Source organism: Mus caroli, unplaced genomic scaffold, assembly GCF_978045245.1.
Source record: "Mus caroli unplaced genomic scaffold, Mus_caroli_1 scaffold_4, whole genome shotgun sequence".
Classification (NCBI taxonomy): domain Eukaryota; kingdom Metazoa; phylum Chordata; class Mammalia; order Rodentia; family Muridae; genus Mus; species Mus caroli.
Genome location: NW_028227259.1, coordinates 138,770,137 through 138,790,296, shown reverse-complemented (window position 1 = coordinate 138,790,296; position 20,160 = coordinate 138,770,137). Strand labels below are relative to the sequence as shown.

The 20,160-nt window shown below is 49.0% G+C and overlaps 1 protein-coding gene across 1 annotated transcript; it reads right to left on the bottom strand.

The window, feature by feature from the left end:
* Nucleotides 1-333: 333 nt before the first annotated feature.
* On the bottom strand, nt 334-18,249 carry Rfc2 (replication factor C subunit 2). Its single transcript, XM_021162682.2, has 11 exons — nt 18,085-18,249; nt 13,090-13,159; nt 10,716-10,757; nt 10,218-10,324; nt 8,518-8,619; nt 8,276-8,376; nt 5,939-6,096; nt 4,803-4,868; nt 3,722-3,802; nt 2,100-2,213; nt 334-1,225 (listed from the first exon to the last, which is right to left on the bottom strand). Exons 1-11 carry the CDS (start codon nt 18,180-18,182, stop codon nt 1,115-1,117), a joined length of 1,050 nt encoding a protein of 349 aa, XP_021018341.1. The 5' UTR covers nt 18,183-18,249; the 3' UTR covers nt 334-1,114.
* Nucleotides 18,250-20,160: the final 1,911 nt, after the last annotated feature.

The window sequence follows — 20,160 nt, the reverse complement described above, 5'->3', positions numbered from 1 at the left end:
AGACACCGACACACATTTCCCAGGCTGGCCTGGACTCCCCATAGCAGGGCCTAGCTTTGAACTTAGCCTGAGTACTCAGCTTATGGGTTCTCAGAACTGGTGAGATGGCTAAGCAATTCTGCCTGCTCTTGCAGGAGACCAAGGTTCAATTCCCAGCACCTACATGGAGGCTCACAACTACCTGCAACTCCCTTTCCAAGGGACACAATGCTCTTTAGGCCTTCGTAGGCACTGCATGTGTTCAGTGAGCAGGTGTACATGCAGGCAAAACACCCACAAATAAAATAAAAACAACAACAACAAAATCACTCATAAACAAATCATGTTTAAAAAAAAATTATGGTGTATGCTACTGTGCCTGGCTTCATTTCTTTAAATTTTAAAGATTTTTATAATTTTACTTATTATCTGTACATGTGTACAGGACCCAGAAGACTGTACTTTTTGTTTTGAGACAGGGTGCCTCTATGTAGGCCTTGAACTCAGACATCACCTGCCTCTGCCTCCCAATTGCTGGGATGAAAGGCGTGCTACACTACCCCAGCTCCCCAGAGAATGTTTGTGGAGTCAGTTCTCTTCCACCTTTTTGTAGGGGGTGGAACTCAGGAGGCTGGGTGTGTGGCCAACACTTTTACCTGCTGCAGTCTCACTGGCCCCGGGGTACCCTTTCTAATATTGGGGTTCAACAGGCAGGAGAAAGACGCTGGTTTTCCCCAAGGTCGCAAGCAATTAAGCATAGCAAGACGAACATCCAAAGGCTTTATCAGCTACAAGACTGAGGAGGTCAGAGCTTTCCCACCATGCCCATGTCCAGGGCCTGAGGCGGAATTCGCACAGGAAGAGCAGAGGTGTGGAACTCTGCCAGAGCTCAGTCTCTCGCTGTAGCCCAGCTGGCAGAGCGCTCTTTTGACATGCACCTGTAGTACCGCAGAAAGTACATGTGACACACACCTCCAACCCCAACACTCAGCAGGATCAGGAGTTCAAGGCTAGCCTGGGCTACAAGAGACTATTTTCACAGAAGAAAAACAAAGTGAGCATGTTCTAGCAAAGGCTGAGGCACAGCTCCCACAACAAAGACTCTCCTAGTTCCATCAGTGGAGGCCGTCTCAAGTCAGCTGGCCACTGGAGCCATGGTCTTCTGACACAGCCTGGCCAGGAGCCCAGCCATCTGCAGCAGGGAGTTCACTCCTTCCGCCACTTTCATGTGAGTGTATCCAATCTCCTGAAAGACAAGCCGAGAGCAGCAGGTGGGTAAGCGCGACTAGTTGTTCCTAACCAGCTTAACTAGTGGCTGGTTCAAAGCAGATATGAGGACCTCAAAATGCAGGGTGACAGGCGGGATCTGGCTTCACTCAAGTTTGGCTCATGTTGTAAAAGTTCCAAGCTTGCGGAGCAAACCTGGAGCTTCCAACACTGAGCTAAGGCCCTGTCTGTTAGGGTCTCAGAGTCCAGACTGCTTTCAAACTCCCTATGTACTGGAGCGTAGCCTTGAGCTCTTGATTCTCCTGTCTCCACCTCCAGGGTGTTGAACTGGGTTAAGGACACCCGGTTATTTCTGCTGTTGCTGTTCTGAAATAAGGTCTCACTATGTAGCACTCAAGGTGCACACCACGCCCAGCAGCACTCTTCATAGGCCGTGCTGAGACCAACCCCAGGGCTCCGCACATTCAAGACACGCATTCTCCCAACTTGGCCAGCCCCAGTTCAAGTCTTAAAAAGTTCGGCATACACTTGCCCGAGTCGGTGGTCTTGTGCCTGGGAACCCACCCGAGTAGAACAAGACCTTGGCTGGGAGGCGTGGTGGCCCGTGTACAGTGGCCTTAGCCACAGAAACCCCAACGGCCTTCCCAGAGAGCAAGTGGTGGTGACAGCCGCACGGAATACTGCTCAGTGATAAGGGCCAGAGCACAGGCACACGTCACAGCAGATCTGGAAGGCACTGTGCAGTAAGGAAGCCAGCGCAAGCCAGCGTGCTGGCACATACCCTTAAGCCCAGCTTAGGCCATACCATGAGACCTCAACTATAAAAGCCACCACCACAGATGAAGAAGTCAGCAGAGTCAAAAGGCACAAAGTACTCCTGAGCTCTAACTGACCTTGATGAACTCCAGTTTCAAGTATTCAGCCATCGGGAAGGTTTTGCAGACTCGGAAAATGTTGCCGATGACATCTTCTGGTGAGTAGCCCAGGTGCCACAGGTGAGCAAGAATCTAGACAGAAGACCCAGCAGGCCCTGAACACTGTGAGCTTCACAGACAGAGACGGAGGGGGACTATGGTGGGCCTAGCCTGTCACCCCGAGGGTAACGGTTTGGCTCAGGTGACCCATGAGGCTTTGAGGATCACCTGAACCTTTAGAGGTCTAAGTGGGCCCCATGGCTACCTTGGTTCACCCAGCACTCTGATCCCAGCAGGTAATTTAGCTCACTTTTCCATTAGTCCTTTGCCTCCCTCCCTCCCTCCCTCCCTCCATCCCTCCCTGTCAACTTTCCCTAGCCTGGGGCTGTGTCTAGAGACAATTCTTTGAGCCTTGGCACCTTGGGATAGATTCTAGCAGTGTTAGGGTTAGACAGGGATTAGGGTTAGCTGTGTTCTGTCTTCAGTATCCAGTCTAGGGCTTAACCTCAGCCTCCAGTACTCCAGTGCCTGGTACTCCAGTTTCTCATTAAGTCCAACCCTGCCCTGACCCTGGTCAGTCTCCCTAGTTGACTGAGAGTGGGACACGCGGGATCCGTTACAGTGTCTCCAATCATATCCCTCACACCTAGAGATTTGAAGTCACCCATACTCACTGGCACATGCTCAGAGAACCAGGCCTTCAGCCACACAACCCTTCCTGACCTCTCCTCTTCCAGATAACAGATTAACTGCTAGGTTCCTGGTTGGCCCTCAACATGATTCTCAGGAAGACAGAGCAGGATATGACATGTTCCCCAACTCAGGACAATGTGACATCACTGGAGGTGATGGCTGCTCTTTCTGTCTCAGGCTGGGAATCTCTGGTAGAGGATGTAACTCCAGTAGGTCACAATGCTGACTTCCAGGTCTACCTCTGCAGTGTGGCTTGAGGCAAGGAATCAGCCTCTCTCTAGGAATCAGTTTCACGGATTGAGTGTGAAATACCACTCAGTACCCTGCTGGTGGCGCTGTTCTGGGAGGTTGGGCATTTAGGGGGTGGAGCCTCTATAGCTAGGCAGCATGTATAGGATTCCTGATCCATCAAGATGTGAGGCAGCTCATGGGGGCTGGGGAGATAGCTCAGTGCTTAAGAGTACTGGCTGCTCTTTCGGGACCCTGGTTTAATTCCTAGCACCCACATGACAGCTCATAATTCCAACTCCAGTCTTGGGGACCAGATGCCCTCTTTTGAATTCCAAGGGTGCCATACACACACATGGTGAGCAGGCTACATGAAGGCAAAATACTCACGCATACTTAAAAAAAAGCAAAGCCACACGCTCCCCCCGCCATGAGCTCTCCCACCACCATGAGCTCATCAGGCCTTCCTGCCACACTGGTCCCAATAAAGCCAGCCTCTGTGGAGCTGCTTCTGCCTGGTTCTGGCTGAGTGATGAGAAAGCCAAGCCAGTCTACCCAAAGCTCACAGTGATTTTACTGTTAGGGGAGTGACACAGAGTCCTGGAGCCACTGTGGGCCCTTCCACCTGGCTGAAGAGATACAGGGCACCATGGCGACGAGGGCAGCAGGAGGAGACCCACCTTATAGGCCTCGTCAATGTTGGCGTCCACGCAGTGCTGGATCATCTCCTTCACCAGCAGGGGGTGGGGCTCGTCGCAGACCTGAGCAAACAATTAGGAGACACCATCTTGAGGCCCCAGACTAGTTTTCACCAAGTCTCCAGCAACTGGAATTTGGGAACAGTCTTATCACCACCAAGGACATCCCCCAAAGGACAGCTCCCAACACAGTTAGAGTCCTCATATCCAAGATGAACGAACTACAAAGCAGCCAACGGCCCAGAAAGACTCTCTACTTGGGTGGCATTAGAGGCATGGTGTTGGGCATGTTGGCACAGGAGGACCTCAAATTCAAGGCCAGCCTGGGCCACATATTGAGACCTGCCTCTAAGATAAGTGAATGAGCCAGGCAGGGATGGTGGCACACGTTTGTGATCCCAGCATGAGGAAGATGGAGGCAGGAGGAACAGAAGTTCGAGGCCAGCCTGAGGACAGAGTCTGGGCTACAGACAGGCTCAAAAATAAAAGAATCAAAGGAAGAAGATTGGAGAGATGGCTCGGGAGGCAAACGACTTCAGACAAGCCACCAGAGCCCAGGCTGCAGCACAGGTAAGGGTAAGACCATCTCTGCAGGGAAGTGAGGGATCAGGAAACACACTGGCTAGCCAGGACCCACCTATCTTCCACTACCTCCACCTGGGTCCTTCCCAGGACCCTCCCACTGGTCTCCTGGGTACAAGGGACAAAGCTGGGGTGGAAAAACAAACGAAGCAAGCACCCAACTCTGCCAGGAGCCCATCTCACCCAGCCATGAGTGCCCGCCGCCTTTCTTTGGGCACAAGACAGTGTCTCACAGTCCCCTTGCCTTAGCCTCCCGACTGCTTGTATGATAGGCGTGGGATGCCTAGTTTATGTGGTGCTGGGTCTGGAACCCAGGCAAGGACTCTAATAAATCAGGCCTTGCCTTCCTTCCTGAGACAGGTTTTACTCTGAAAGTGATGCTGGGATCACAGGCGTGGACTACCATGCCGGGGTCCTACATCCACCCAACGTTGGTGCAGGTTCATTCTGCTGCAGGCTAGCCCTCTCCCCACCCTGGTACCTTGAATACATTCTCACTGTTGATATAGCCAAATCCGGAGAAGGTGGACTGCAGGTTGTTCAGTGCCTGGACAGAGACAAGAGATACATCAGGGCGACTATGAAGTCTTTTCCTGCCCTGCCTCTCAGAGACCCGACCCCCACCCGCCAGCAGCTCACCCCACAGGATACTGAGTCCTCAATCTGCATTTTAGCCAAACTTGGCATAACACTCGTTCCCAAACTTCAACTTGTAAGAGCAATGTGTCTAGTCTCATGTCAACTTGAGACACAAACTAGAGTTATCTGAAAGGAGGGAACTTCAATTGGAAAATGCCTCCATAAGATCCAGCTATAGGTATCGAAAGATGGCCTAGTCGGCCATCAATGGAAAGAGAGGCCCATTGGACTTGCAAACTTTATATGCCCCAATATAGGGGAATGCCAGGGCCAAAAGAATGGGAATGGGTGGGTAGGGAAGTGGGGGGTGCTATGGGGGACTTTTGGGATAGCATTGGAAATGTAATTGAGGAAAATATGTAATAAAAAATATTAAAAATTAAAAAAAATTAAAAAATAAATAAATAAATAAATAAATAAATAAGGCTGCTATGAAAAAAAAAAAAAAAAAAAGATCCAGCTATAGGAGCTGGGCACTGGTGGCGCATGCCTTTAATCCCAGCACTTGGGAGGCAGAAGCAGATGGATTTCTGAGTTCGAGGCCAGCCTGGTCTACCGAGTGAGTTCCAGGACAGCCAGGGCTATACAGAGAAACCCTGTCTTGAAAAACCAAAAAACTAAAAAACAAACCAAACCAAACCAAAAAAGGATCCAGCTATAGGGCAATTTCTTGATTAGTGATTGATGGGTAGCAGGCAGCCCACTGTGAGTCCTGCCATCCTGGGTGCTATAAGAAAGCAGGCTGAGCAATGGAGGGGAGCAGGCAGTAAGCAGCCCTCTCCATGGCCTCTGCATCAGCTCTTGCTTCCAAGTCCTGCCCTGCTCGAGTTCCAGTCCTGACTTCCTTTGGTGATGAGCAGCATTGTGGAAGTGGAAGCTGAATAAACCCTTTCCTCCCCAGCTTGCTTTTTGGTCATGGTGTTTCACTGCAGCAATAGAAACCCTGCCTAAGACAGATAGCAGCAGTCACCCTCCAACCTGGCGCATGTCTCCCTGGGCTGTGAAGATAATGGCTTCCAGGCCGTCATCTGTGTATGGCACCTTTTCCTTCTCGATGACATTCATGAGCCTGGTGAGGACCTGAGCGTCAGTGAGCTTGGTGTAGCGGAGCACTGCACAGCGGGACTGGATGGGCTCTGGACAGAGACGGCAGAGTGAGGGCTCACAGCTGAGCCAGGCGTCAGACTATCAGATAAGAGGCAGAGAGGCTGTATTTCCAGCTCTCTGTTCTCTGCAGAGGGGCTTTTTCTAGGTGTGCGTGCTGATGTGTCTGTTCCCATGCCCCAATAAATGCCTGCCTCTAACTGCTTAAAAGAAGCAGGTCAGGTCCTGTTTCTGGAGGGTAAGTGGGCCTAACACAGACACCTACACACACACACACACACACACACACACACACACACACGAAGTTAGGACCTCTGGAATGGCTGGAATCACAGTGTAGAATGGGTGGGCCCTTGGGGAAGATGGCAGTTGGTCAGGGTAGAAGGCAATGGAACTCCAACAAGCTCTTTAAAGCTCCACAAGGTGCCAGCCTGTAATCCCAGCACTTGCGATTACAGATGGAGGTAGAGACAGAAGGATCGTGAGTTCAAGGTCAGCCTCAGGTACAAAGTCAGTACAAGGTCAACCTGTGCTGCTTGAGACTCTGACTCAAAAATCACCACGGACACCACCAACACCAACAAGAAAACAGGATGGGGGTGGGGGCAGGCAGCTAGCAAGATGGCTCAGTGGAAACAGATGCTTGCCACCAAGACTGACAGACAGCCTGAGTTCAATTTTAAGATCCACATAGATGATAACTGACTTCTAGCACACACATACAATGTAAGTTTTACATGGGGGGGGGGCAGGTGGGACAGGATGGATGACACTTGTAAACACTAAGCCTTCCACCTATCTGGGCAGCCATGAGCTGGCAGGAAAAGGCATGTGGAAACACGCTTGTGTGGGGGTGCGGAGAGGGAAGTGCGACAGAAAAGCCCCCAGTGCCGGGCATCAGCAGGACAGGAATGAGACAGAGATAACACACAGCACAGCGGGCCAGGATACCTGTCTGGCAGAGAGGCCAGTGCATGGGCAGCAGCTGGGCTGCAGGCCAAAGGCACTACGGGAAGACACTGTGGTGAGGTGGAGGCCTGGCTATGCCTGGCAAAGCCCAATGTAGAGTCCATCGATGCCAAGGGTCACAGCGTACAAAACAACTAGAGCACGTTCAAGACAAGCTGTGTGGCACAGTCCCGTCATCCCGTCTACTCAGGATGCTGAGGCAGGAGGACTGCAGATTCAAGGCATTCCTGGGGTATAGGGCAAATTCAACACCAGCCTGGGCAAGTTAGGAAGACCAAGTCTCAAAATAAAAAAGCACACAGGCCACAGTTAGTAGGGCACATGCATAAAATCCCTGGGTTGCATCTGCAGTACCATAAAAGATAAAAGTAGGGCCAGCAAAATGGCTAGGTAGGTCAAGGCACTGCTCAAGTTCAATTCCTGGTAGGTGAGAACAGAATTCTTTTTTTTTTTTTTTTTTTTTTTGTTTTTTTGAGACAGGGTTTCTCTGTATAGTTCTGGCTGTCTTGGAACTCACTCTGTAAACAAAGCTGGCCTCGAACTCAGAAATCCACCTGCCTCTGCCTCCCAAGTGCTGGGATTAAAGGCATGCGCCACCACGCCCATCTTGAGAACAGAATTCTTAAAATTGTCCTCTGACCTTTACACACACTGCAGCAGGCTTACACACACACACACACACACACACACACACACACACACACACAGAGTGAAGGACACCCGTATCAAGTGGCTCACAACTGCCTGTACCCTAATTCCAGGGCATGCATATTCAGACAGCAGACAGACACAATTAAACCTGAAAACAAATGAGAAAAGTAAGTACATGAAAAGGGAGCTTTGGGGCTGGAGAGATGGCTCAGTGGTTAAGAGTGCTGACTGCTCTTCCAAAGGTCCTGAGTTCAAATCCCAGCAACCACATGGTGGTTCACAACCATCCATAACGAAATCTGATGCCCTCTTCTGGAGTGTCTGAAGACAGTTACAGTGTACTTACATATAATAAATATTAAAAAAGAAACAAAAGCCGGGCGGTGGTGGCGCACACCTTTAATCCCAGCACTTGGGAGGCAGAGGCAGGCAGATTTCTGAGTTTGAGGCCAGCCTGGTCTACAGAGTGAATTCCAGGACAGCCAGGACTATACTGAAAAACCCTGTCTCGAAAAAGAAAAAAAGAAACAAAAAAGAAAAAGAAAAGGGAGCCGTACCAGGTGGGCGCAGCTGCCCAGGCTGCCCGCTCACCTATGATTTTGTCTGAAGCATTACACGCCAAAGCGAATCGGGTCGTCTTGGAGTAGATTTCCATGGTTCTCCTGAGGGCCTGCTGGGCACCGTCTGTCATGCTGAGGCAAGTGTAAGAGGGAGGTTGGTGCCAGGTCTGGGGGCATGATGGCCCCATCATCCCTGCCTGTTCTGGGATGGAGGACTGGAAATGTGAGTGAGGCCAGCCTGGTCCACTTGGGGAAACCATCTCCAGCCCATACCTGTCTGCTTCATCTAGAATGATGATCTTGTGCCGGCCCTTGGGAAGGGTGACTTTCTGCTGGGCGAACATTTTGATTTTATTCCTCACCACATCGATGCCCCTGAAACAGAAGAATGCATAGGATCAGAAACCAAGGAACGTTTTATTATCATGAGGGAGGGACTCCTATGGGGGAGGGGTCAGAGACAACTTTCAAGACCCAGTTCTCACTTTCCCTTCTGAGTTCTATGGGCTCTGAGGTTTGCAGTGAGGGTGTTGATCCACTGAGGCAATCTCAGTGGCCCAGTTTACTTTTTTTTTTTTTTAAATATTTATTTACTATATGTAAGTACACTGTAGCTGTCTTCAGACACACCAGAAGAAGGCATCAGATCTCATTTCGGGTGGTTGTGAGCCACCATGTGGTTGCTGGGATTTGAACTCTGGACCTTCGGAAGAGCAGTCGGGTGCTCTTACCCACTGAGCCATCTCACCAGCCCCCCAGTTTACTTTTTAATAATGTCTTTGTAGATGCGCAGCATGCGCAGGGGGTGGGGTGCCTGTAGAGGCCGGAAGGGGGTGCCTGGAGCCGGAGCTCCAAGCAGTCCTGAGCTAAGTACACGGTGATTAGGCGCAGGAAGGGAATTCTGCGTCTTTGCAAGAGCATCCATCATGTCCTTTCTTTCATCCTCCCTCCTCCCACCCCCACACAGGGTTTCTCTGTGTAGCCCCGGCTGTCCTGGAACTCACTCTGTAGACCAGGCTGGCCTTGACTCAGAGATCTGCCTGCCTCTGCCTCCCGAGTGCTGGGATTAAAGGCACAGACCACCACTGCCCAGCATAGCAGCATGTTCTTAACTGCTAAGCAATCTCTTCAGCCCTGTATTTTATTTTTTGAGAGGATCTTCATATGGTGGCTGAGAAGACCTGGAACTCAGAACCGACCTACCTCAGCCTCTCCAGTGCTGGGATTTCCCACACACTACTCCCAGTTCACAAGGGGCTTGCAAATCCTCCTGGTGGCCTTAAGTGGCTACAGGGGCTAATTTTAACCTGAGAACATGAGCTAGCAGTCAAATACACAGACCAGAAGGTGGGCTGTGGCCAGGGCTGCAGAAGGGAAATGGGGAGTGAGAACTCGAGGGCAGTTTCAGTTTTGCAAGGTCAGAAAACTGTTGCAAAATAACACAAACATATTAGCACGACTGAAGGGAACACTTAAAAGTGGTTTCAGGGCTGTGGGTAAATGCACCTGCCAGCAGACCGTGCAAGACTGACAACCTGAGTTCAACCCCCAGAACCCGAATGAAGGTAGAAGAAACTGATTCCACATGATTGAGCTGACCTGTCCACATGCACGCATGCCCACACGCCCCCACACACATGCACGCGCACCCCCCACCCCCATCAGTGTCAGGGAGGTGACTCGATGGGTAAAGGCACTTGCCGTTGACCTCCACAACTGAGTGCAATCCTCAGGACCCACTCGGTGGAGAGAACCTGCTCCCAGCAGGCTGTTCTCTGAGCTCTACAGGCATATGCCCCTCCCCCAATAAATATGCAGCAAGAAAAACACACCCTTAAAAAGAGAGTCATCTTTGAACATTTTCATCAAAACAAGGAACCCTTCAGGTGCTCCTCAGATACCTGGGCAAGATTCCAGTTAAGTGTGAAGCCAGCAGGAGGTGCTGCCCCCCCATCACCCCCCACACACTCTACCTGTCATTTGAGGCATTGAGTTCCAGGACTGCGTCCTTCAGGGCGGGGCCCAGCAACGCTCGTGCCAAGCAGAGGATGCTGGTTGTCTTGCCAGTTCCTGGGGGACCCTGTGGATAAAAGCTCCCTCAGCGCTTCAGCCAGGAAGGCGCCAAGGACCGGTGAGAGAGCTCAGCAGTAAGGAGCAATCACTCACTGGCTGCTTGTCCAGAGGACCTGGTTCCATCCCCAGTGCCCAAAACCAGCTGTAATCTCAGTTCCAGGGGATCCACCGCCCTCCCCTGGCACCAGGCATGCACATGGTACACAAACACAAATGCAGCAGGCAAACCATCCATACACATAAAGTGAATTAATTAAAAAAGGAGCCCCACATAGGTCCCACTGCTCCCACAACTCCCGACTGTTGGCAACCCAGCCAGGGACCTGTGGCTTCCCCAGGCAGGGAGTGGCCATGGCCCGACAAGATGCCCACAGACAGGGCCAGTCCTGAGTACTCACAGCAATGATGATATTGGGCACATTGCCTTCTCTTGCAAAGACCTGAGGGAGAGAGGTTCATTAAGTTAGGTGTGGTGGTGCCTGACTCCACTCTCAGCACACTGGAGGCTGGGCCATGGGGATCAGGGAGTCAAGGCCAGTTTAGGCTATATACCAAAATCCTGTCTCAAAAACCAATAGCTGGGGTGTGGTGGCACACACATTTAATCCCAGCACTTGGGAAGCAGAGGCAGGCAGATCTTTGTGAGCTAGAAGCCAGCCTAGTCTACATACCAAGTTCTGGGCCAGCCAGGACTACCTAGTGAGATTCTGTCTCAAAAAACAAGAAAAACCCCAAACAAGCACTTTTGGCACCCACAGTAGTGTATGGGTTTGGTGACTGTATATGGGATGGATCCCCAGTCTCTGGATGGCCTTTCCTTCAGTCTCTGCTCCACACTTTATCTCTGTATCTCCTCTCATGGGTATTTTGTTCCCCCTTCTAAGAAGGACCGAAGTATCCACACTTTGATCTTCCTTCTTGAGCTTCATGTGGTCTGTGAATTGTATCTTGGGTATTCTGAGCTTTTGGGCTAATACCACCCACTTATCAGTGAGTGCATATCTTGTGTGTCCTTTTGTGATTGGGTTACCTCACTCAGGATGTTATTTTCTAGTTCTATACATATGCCTAAGAATTTCATGAATTCGCCGGGCGTGGTGGCGCACGCCTTTAATCCCAGCACTCGGAAGGCAGAGGCAGGCGGATTTCTGAGTTCAAGGCCAGCCTGGTCTACAAAGTGAGTTCCAGGACAGCCAGGGCTATACAGAGAAACCCTGTCTCGAAAAAACCAAAAAAAAAAAAAAAGAATTTCATGAATTCATTGTTTTTAATAGCTAAGTAGTACTCCATTGTGTAAATGTACCCAATTTTCTGTATCCATTCCTCTGTTAAGGGATATCTGGGTTCTTTCCAGCTTCTGGTTACTATAAATAAGGCTGCTATGAACATAGTGGAGCATGTGTCCTTAATTACATGTTGGAGCATCATCTGGGTATATGCCCAGGAGTGGTATTAGTGAGTCCTCAGGTAGAACTATGTCCAATTTTCTGAGGAACCGCTAAACTGATTTCCAGAGTGGTTGTACTAGCTTGCAGTCCTACCAGCAATGGAGGAGTGTTCCTCTTTCTCCACATCCTTGCCAGCGTTTATTGTCACCTGTTTTTGATCTTAGCCATTCTGACTGGTGTGAGGTGGAATCTCAGGGCTGTTTTGATTTACATTTCCCTGATGACTAAGGATGTTGAACATTTCTTTAGGTGCTTCTCAGCCATTAGAGTTTCCTCAGTTGAGAAGTCTCTGTTTAGCTCTGTACCCCATTTTTAATAGGGTTATTTGGTTCTCTGGAGTCTAACTACTTGAGTTCTTTGTATATATTGGGTATTCGCCCTCTATCTGATGTAGGATTGGTAAAGATCTTTTCCAATCTGTTGGTTGCCATTTTGTCCTATTGACTGTGTCCTTTGCCTTACAGAAGCTTTGCAATTTTATGAGGTCCCATTTGTCAATTCTTGATCTTAGAGCATAAGCTACTGGTATTCTGTTCAGGAAAATGTCCCCTGTCTCCTGAGAGGCCCTGCCAGTGCCTGACAAATACAGAGGTGGATGTTCTCAGCCAACCATTGGACTGAGCACGGGATCCCCAATGCAGGAGCTAGAGAAAGGACCCAAGGAGCGGAAGGGGTTTGCAGTCCCATAGGAGGAACAACAATATGAATGAGTCAGTACCTTCAGAGCTCCCAGGGACTAAACCACCAACCAAAGAGTACACACGGAGGGACTCGTGGCTCCAGCCACATATGTAGCAGAGGATGGCCTTGTGGGACATCAATGGGAGAAGAGGCCCTTGGTCCTGTGAAGGCTCGATGCCCCAGTGTAGGGGGATGCAGGGACAGGGAAGCGGGAGTGGATGGGTTGGTGAGTGCGCGTGCATGTGGTGGTGGTGGTGGTGGTGGATATGGGATAGGGGGTTTTTGGAAAGGGGATAACATTTGAAATGTAAATAAAGAAAATACCTAATAAAAAATAAAATAAAAAAAGAATAACCAAGCAAAATAAACCCCCAAAACAAATAAACAAACAAAAACAGAGGCCAAGACGATGGCTTAGCAGATAAAGGCTCTGGCAAAGGCTAACAAGCTGAGTCCTATCCTCCATCCATCATTAGGCCCCGAGTAGGGAAGAGAACCAAATCTGGTCTCTATTGTGGTAGGAAGACCCACCCTCAGTGTGGGCGGTACCTTCCCCATTGCTATGTCAACCCCACGAGGAACGGTCCCCACTAGCTCATTGGGCCGCTGACGTGATGTCGGAAGGGGCTCCGGGCTCCCTCACCTCCAGCCTGCTCACAGTGTCTTCATTGCCCACTATTTCGTTGAGCTTCACTGGTCTGTATTTTTCAACCCTGTTGAGGAGAAAGCAAACATTGACATGGTTATCCTACAGAATCCAGAAGAGAGGGCGGGAAGGGGCAACCCTGCAGATTCTGGCAGGGTGGAGCTGTGATGCCAACACACAAAGGCTAAGCCAGGAGGACTCTGAGTTCCAGGCCAGCCTCTGCTACATACATAAACTGCTTCAAAAAAGTAAGAAAGCAGCAAGATGGTCCTTAAGCCAGCAAGAGTGCACTTAAAGGCACTCTTGGCAGAGCTAGTCAGCCTTGCTTCAAACCCCAAAACCAAGATGGCACAACAGGAAGAAAACCGATGGCCTCCACACACACTGTGGGCCTTATATGTATGGCACATCCAGCCACACAATGAGTAAGTATTCATGGTCCGAAGAGATGGCTCAGTGGTTGAAAGCACTGGCTACTCTTTCAGAGGACCTGGGTTCAATCCCTTCCCAGCACCTACATGGAAGCTCACAACTGCCTGTGACTCCAGTTCAGAGAATCTGACGCCCTCACACAGACACAGACACAGACACACACACAGGCAAAACTACCGATGCATATAAAACTATTTAATAATTAATTAATTAAAGCAATCAGCCAGACACAGTGGCATCTTGGGGGTGGGGACAGGAAGTTCAGAAGTTCAAGGCTATCCTTGAGTATATAGCAAGTACAAGGCCAGTCTAGGCTAAATGAGACACTCTCAATAAATTTTAAAAAACAATAAAAACAATGGCTTGAGAGATGACTCAGTGGTTAAGAGCGCTTGCCACTGCGGAACTCCCAGGTTCGACTTCTAGCATCCACACAGTGGGTCACAACTCTAATTCCAAGGAATCCAATGCCCTCTCCTGGCCTCTTCATGTCTGCATGCACACACTGTCCCATATAGACACACAGACAAAACACTCACACACATAAAGGGAACCTCAAATAAACAAACAACAACAACAAAAACCAACCAATCAACCAACTGACTAACAACAAACTCAAAACCAAGAAAGGAGCCAGCAAGATGGGTGAGAGGTAAGGGTGCCTGCTGACAGGCTTGACCACCTGAGTTTGATCCTTGGGACCCACAGGGGAGAAGAGACTCCTAGAGACTGCGTTCTGACCTGGCAGGTGCAAGAGCCCCCTCCTCCCCAGTAAAGAAGTGCAAAAAGAAAGGCTTTAAATGAAAAGAGGTATCAATAGAACTTTTCATATGACCTGGCTTTGCCTGTCCACTCCACACAGCGGAGGGAACCAGAGTAAGCTGTGGTTTCTGTCTAGCCAGCCCCAATGCACACCAATGCAGGGCTGGCGGGTGGGCTGTGATGGACCCAGGTGTACCCACTTGTTACACCAAATGGCTATCTTCAGGGTGTCTGTGGTGACAGGTAGCCAGTGCTGGCTCACTGTGTGATTTGGGACTATGACCGGGAAGCCTGGGTGGGCAGTTTTTAAGCAGTTTTGAAAAGACTCTTGGTCATTTCATTAAAATGCCGTTCCCTTGGTGTTGGAGAGAGCCAGTACCTGAGAGCACAGGTGCTCTTCCAGAGGACTTAGGTTAAATTCCCAGCACCCTGCAGTTTCAGGGGATCTGATTTCCTCTCCTCATCTTTGAGGGCACTGAATACACCCACAGATATAAAATAAATTTAAAAACCAGACATCTGTGCCTATAAAGAATCTATTTGTCCAGACAGGGTCTCATGTAGCCCAGGCTAGCCTGGAACTCACTATGTAGCAAAGGATGACCTTAAACTCCAATTTTTCAGCCTCTAGACCTCCAGGTCTAGGATGATAGGCATGCGTGTATCACTATGCCCAGTCCACGGGGGCTGGCAATGGAAATGTGGGTTTCCATTTGACAGCAAGCGTCCTATCAACTGGATCACATCTCCTGATGGCCTGGAACTCATGATCTGTCTATCTCAGCCTCCTGACCACCAAGTTCTGCTTTTTAAATGAACAAGCAACATTAAAAGCCAAAAGGACGTTTTCCAGCTCTGTGTAGATGTTGTAGATTTACTGTGACCATCAGTTTCCTTTGCTCTTTTTTTTATATTCTGCTGTTTTCTTTCCTTTCCCTCTCTATTTTTGGAGACAGGGCTTCTCTACATAGTTCTTGCCAGACTGGAACTCCTGATAAAGAGCAGGCTGGCCTTGAACTCAAGAGCTCCACCACCTCCAGCCTTAAGTATATATCCGTATACATGTATATCCGTCCATGTTTATTATTTATGTGTGCCATGGCACAGGCGTGGAGATCAGAGAACAACTCTGGGAGTCGGTTCTCTCCTTCCAAAGTGTAGGATCCAGGATTACACTTGGGCTGTCAAGCACTCTAACCACTGGCCTCAGACTCCCTATGTAGCTAAGGTGTGAGCTACTCCAAGTGGATACCCACTTTCTTTTTTTTTTTTTTTTTTGATTTTTAATATTTTTATTACATATTTTCCTCAATTACATTTCCAATGCTATCCCAAAAGTCCCCCATAGCGCCCCCCACTTCCCTACCCACCCATTCCCATTCTTTTGGCCCTGGCATTCCCCTATATTGGGGCATATAAAGTTTGCAAGTCCAATGGGCCTCTCTTTCCATTGATGGCCGACTAGGCCATCTTTCGATACATATGCAGCTAGAGACAAGAGCTCCGGGGTTCTGGTTAGTACATCATGTTGTTCCAACAATAGGGTTGCAGATCCCTTTAGCTCCTTGGGTACTTTCTCTAGCTTCTCCATTGGGAGCCCTGTGATCCATCCAATAGCTGACTGTGAACATCCACTCCTGTGTTTGCTAGGCCCCGGCATCGTCTCACAAGAGACAGCTATATTTGGGTCCTTTCAGCAAAATCTTGCTAGTGTATGCAATGGTGTCAGCGTTTAGAAGCTGCTTATGGGATGGATCCCTGGATACGGCAGTCTCTAAATGGTCCATCCTTTCATCACAGCTACGAACTTTGTCTCTGTAACTCCTTCCCTGGGTGTTTTGTTCCCAATTCTAAGAAGGTGCACAGTGTCCACACTTTGGTCTTCATTCTTCTTGAGTTTCATGCGTTTAGCAAATTGTATCTTATATCTTGGGGATACCCACTTTCTTTTCACTTATTTCTATGGCTACCAGACAATGCTAAATTATATACATGGTGCGTTTTCTTTTCTTTCCTTTCCTTTTCTTTTTTTTTGAGTGCTGGGGATGAAACCCTAGGCCCTGAGCATGCCAGGCAAGGGTTCTGCCACTGAGGGACATTTCCAGTTTGCATACTTTTCTAGTATACTTGACACTTCAGGCCAGCATTCTCAACCTGTAGGTCGAGGACCCCCATCCCCACCCCCACCCCCGCCCGGGGCTGTTGACTGACCCTTCCTTGGGGAGTGCATAAGACCACCAATAACTTAGATGTTGACATCATATAACATAACAGCAGCAGAATTACAGCTATGAAGTCGCAATAAAAATTTTATAGTGGGGGGGCACCCCAACATGAGGCACTGTATGAAAGGGTCACAACATTAGGGAAGTTGAGAACCATTGCTCTGGAGAGCCCGAATAGTTCAGTGAACCGAGGGACCTCTCTATGGTCTGCTGTCAGAAACCTTACTTTTGATAAAGAAAAACTAGTCCCGGGGTAGTTCCATGCTAGCATGTGGTCTGGCAGCAAGTTCCATGCAAAAACTAAAAGCTCAAAATGCACCTGCAGACCCTGTCCAGAGGCCAAAGACACAGTGGGGTCAGAATTCGTTATTCTCGGCGATATAGAAAGTCTGCAGCTAGCTTAGGGTAGTGAGACCCACAGTAACAAAAGTGAAACACACACACACACATACACACAGAGTTATGTTTTGTTAAACAGTGTTTCTATGTGTAGTCCTGGTGACCTCCAACTCAGAGACTCACCTGCCTCTGACTTCCAAGCGCTGGGATCAAAGGTGTGTGCCACCACCTGGCTAAAGCTAATAGTTTGTTTTTTTTTTAAAGATTTATTTATTTATTATATGTAAGTACACTGTAGCTGTCTTCAGACACTCCAGAAGAGGGTGCCAGATCTCATTACGGATGGTTGTGAGCCATCATGTGGTTGCTGGGATTTGAACTCTTTCGGAAGAGCAGTTGGGTGCTCTAACCCACTGAGCCATCTCACCAGCCCAAGCTAATAGTTTTTTAAGATGAGATTTTAAACAAATAAAAAAATATGAGGCCAGGGCTGGAGAGATGGCTCAGCCGTTACGAGCACTGCCTGCTCTTCCAAAGGCCTTGAGCTCAATTCCCATAGTGGTGGCTCACAACCATCCATGATGGGTTCTGATGCCCTCTTCTGGTGTGTCTGAAGACAGCTACAGTGTACTCATATACATAACATAAATAAAGGCCATTAGCATTGCACTGCATGAGAGCCTATTAGTCACGTTTAAGCATCATTTAGATGAACTTCGAGACACATATTCCTCAATTTCCATAAATAAAAATCTCTACCTTTGCCTGGTGGCTTACACCTGCCATTCCGGCATTTGGGAAGCTGAGGCAGGAGAACTGCAGAAACTTCAAGACCAGCTTGGGCTTCACAGTAAACCCCAGGGCTGTGAATGGGCCTCAGTGCTTGCTTAGCGTGCACGAGGCTCTGTGTTCCACCCCCCAGCACTGCTTTACGGAAGTAATGCATGCCTGTCACCCCAGGATCAACGTTCAAAGTCATCCTTTGCTACATAGTGAGTTCGAGTCCAGCTTGGGTTACACAGGACACGATCTCAAAAAAAAAAAAAAAGAAAAAAGAAAAAAGAAAAGAAAAGAAAGAAAAACAGAAAACCTAGCTTCAAGAAGAAAAGGGGAAATCTGCGCTCCTGGGGACATCTGCACCTTCGCTGTCCCCTAGACCCAGGTCGAACCCAGGGTTCCTGGAGCTCGGCCCGCCCTCACGTCTACGCGCGCGTTACTATGGCTGCAGGCTCACCACGGCAGCTCGTAGTGGCCGGCGGTCTTGCTGGGGACAGGCGAGGGCTCCTGCGCCCCACTCTCGGATGGGCCACAGCCACTCTCCTCAACCTCCATTCCGGTGGTTGCTCTTCCCGCCACCCGAGGCCCCGCCCCATGCCTCTTTGAGGAAGTCTGGGTCCTGGTTTCCGGGCAACGCCGAGAGGAAAGCGGAAGTGCGTTATGGTGGTGGTGAATCTCTTCCTGCGCCTGCGCAGAGAGCACCGCGTAGCCACCCCTGGCCGCTAGAGGCCGCAGTGACCACAGGAGCTGGCGTTTGAGAGGCGGGGAGAGAGACATTTTATTATATCTTATTTAATTGTGACATTAAATAAGATATAATAAAATCATTTCATTTCGTTTTATTTTCTTTTTACTTTCATGGACTTTTATTTTTTTGATACAGGGTTTCTCTGTGTAGCCCTTGACTGCTCTGAAACTCACTGTGTAGACCGGGCTGGCCTTGATTTCAGAGATCTGCCTGCCTCTGTCTCTTGTGTGTGCCACCACTGCCTGTCTAAAATAAGTTTTCTTTTGGTTTTGGTTTTTCTTTTTTTTTTTTTTTTTTTTTTTTGGTTTTTCGAGACAGGGTTTCTCTGTGTAGCCCTGGCTGTCCTGGAGCTCACTTTGTAGACCAGGCTGGCCTCGAACTCAGAAATCCGCCTGCCTCTGCCTCCCAAGTGCTGGGATTAAAGGCGTGCGCCACCACGCCCGGCTTCTTTTTTTTTTTTAAGATTTATTTATTTTTTATTTATATGAATACACTGCAGCTGTCTCCAGACACACACTAGAAGAGGGCATCAAATTCCATTACAGATGGTTGTAAACCACCATATGGTTGCTGGGATTTGAACTCACGATCTTCAGAGGAGCAGTTGGCGCTCTTAACTACTGAGCCATCTCTCCAGCCCGGTTTTGGTTTTTCGAGACAGGGTTTCTCTGTATAGTCCTGGCTGTCCTGGAACTCACTTTGTAGACCAGGCTGGCCTCGAACTCAGAAATCCGCCTGCCTCTGCCTCCCAAGTACTGGGATTAAAGGCGTGCACCACCACGCCCGGCTAAAATAAGTATTTTTAAAGAGATGCTTTCTAGGCCCAGGTTTGGTGGCCCAGGTCTTTAATTCCAGCACTTGGGAGCATAGGCACATGGATCTTTGTAAGTTCAAGGCCAGCCAGAGCTACGTACTATCACAAAAATTCAAAAAAAATAAAACAAAATAAAATACAACAATAACAAAACTAAAGATACTTTCTGGCCAGGTAAAGTGACACACACCTGTCATTCTTTTTTTTTTTTTCTTTTTTTATTCATATGTGAGTACACTGTAGTTGTCTTCAGACACCTCAGAAGAGAGCATCAGATCTCATGGATGGCTGTGAGCCACCATGTTGTTGCTGGGATTTGAACTCAGGACCTTTGGAAGAGTAGTCAGTGCTCTTAACCACTGAGCCATCTCTCCAGTCCCACACCTGCCATGCTTACACTACTAACAATCCGGGTAGGAGGAGAGTGAGTTCTGGGACTAGACAAAGGAGACTCTGTCTCAACAAAGCAACTACAGCAAAAAAAGCTGACATGACACATACCTGTAGCTTCAGCACTTGAAAGACAGATGCCAGCCTGGGGTACATGAGACTCTCAAAGAAATAATAGGGCACGGGTCAGAAGCCTGGGTTCCACCAGTATCAACGAGAGAAAAAAAAAAAAAAAAGATGGTTTTCTCCAAGGTGGCATTTTCAAGGTTTAAGGCTGGTGATTTCCAAGCAGGCTCGCCCTACTGTTAGCAACCTCAGCAAACTGCTCATTTTCATAGTCTGCCTGCCCAGACACATCCCACGGAGTGCCTCTGGTAAGCACAAAGGTTTTTATTTGAACTCTTTGGCTAAACATTAGCAGTTTTTTAATTGCTTGCCTTGCTTTTTGTTATTGTTGCTGTTGAGACAGTGTCTCTGTAGCCCTGGCTGACCTGGATGTGTGAACCAGGCTGGACTTGAACCAGGAGAGATCCCCCCGCCCCTGTCCTTGGAATGCTGAAATTAAAGGCTGTGTCACCACT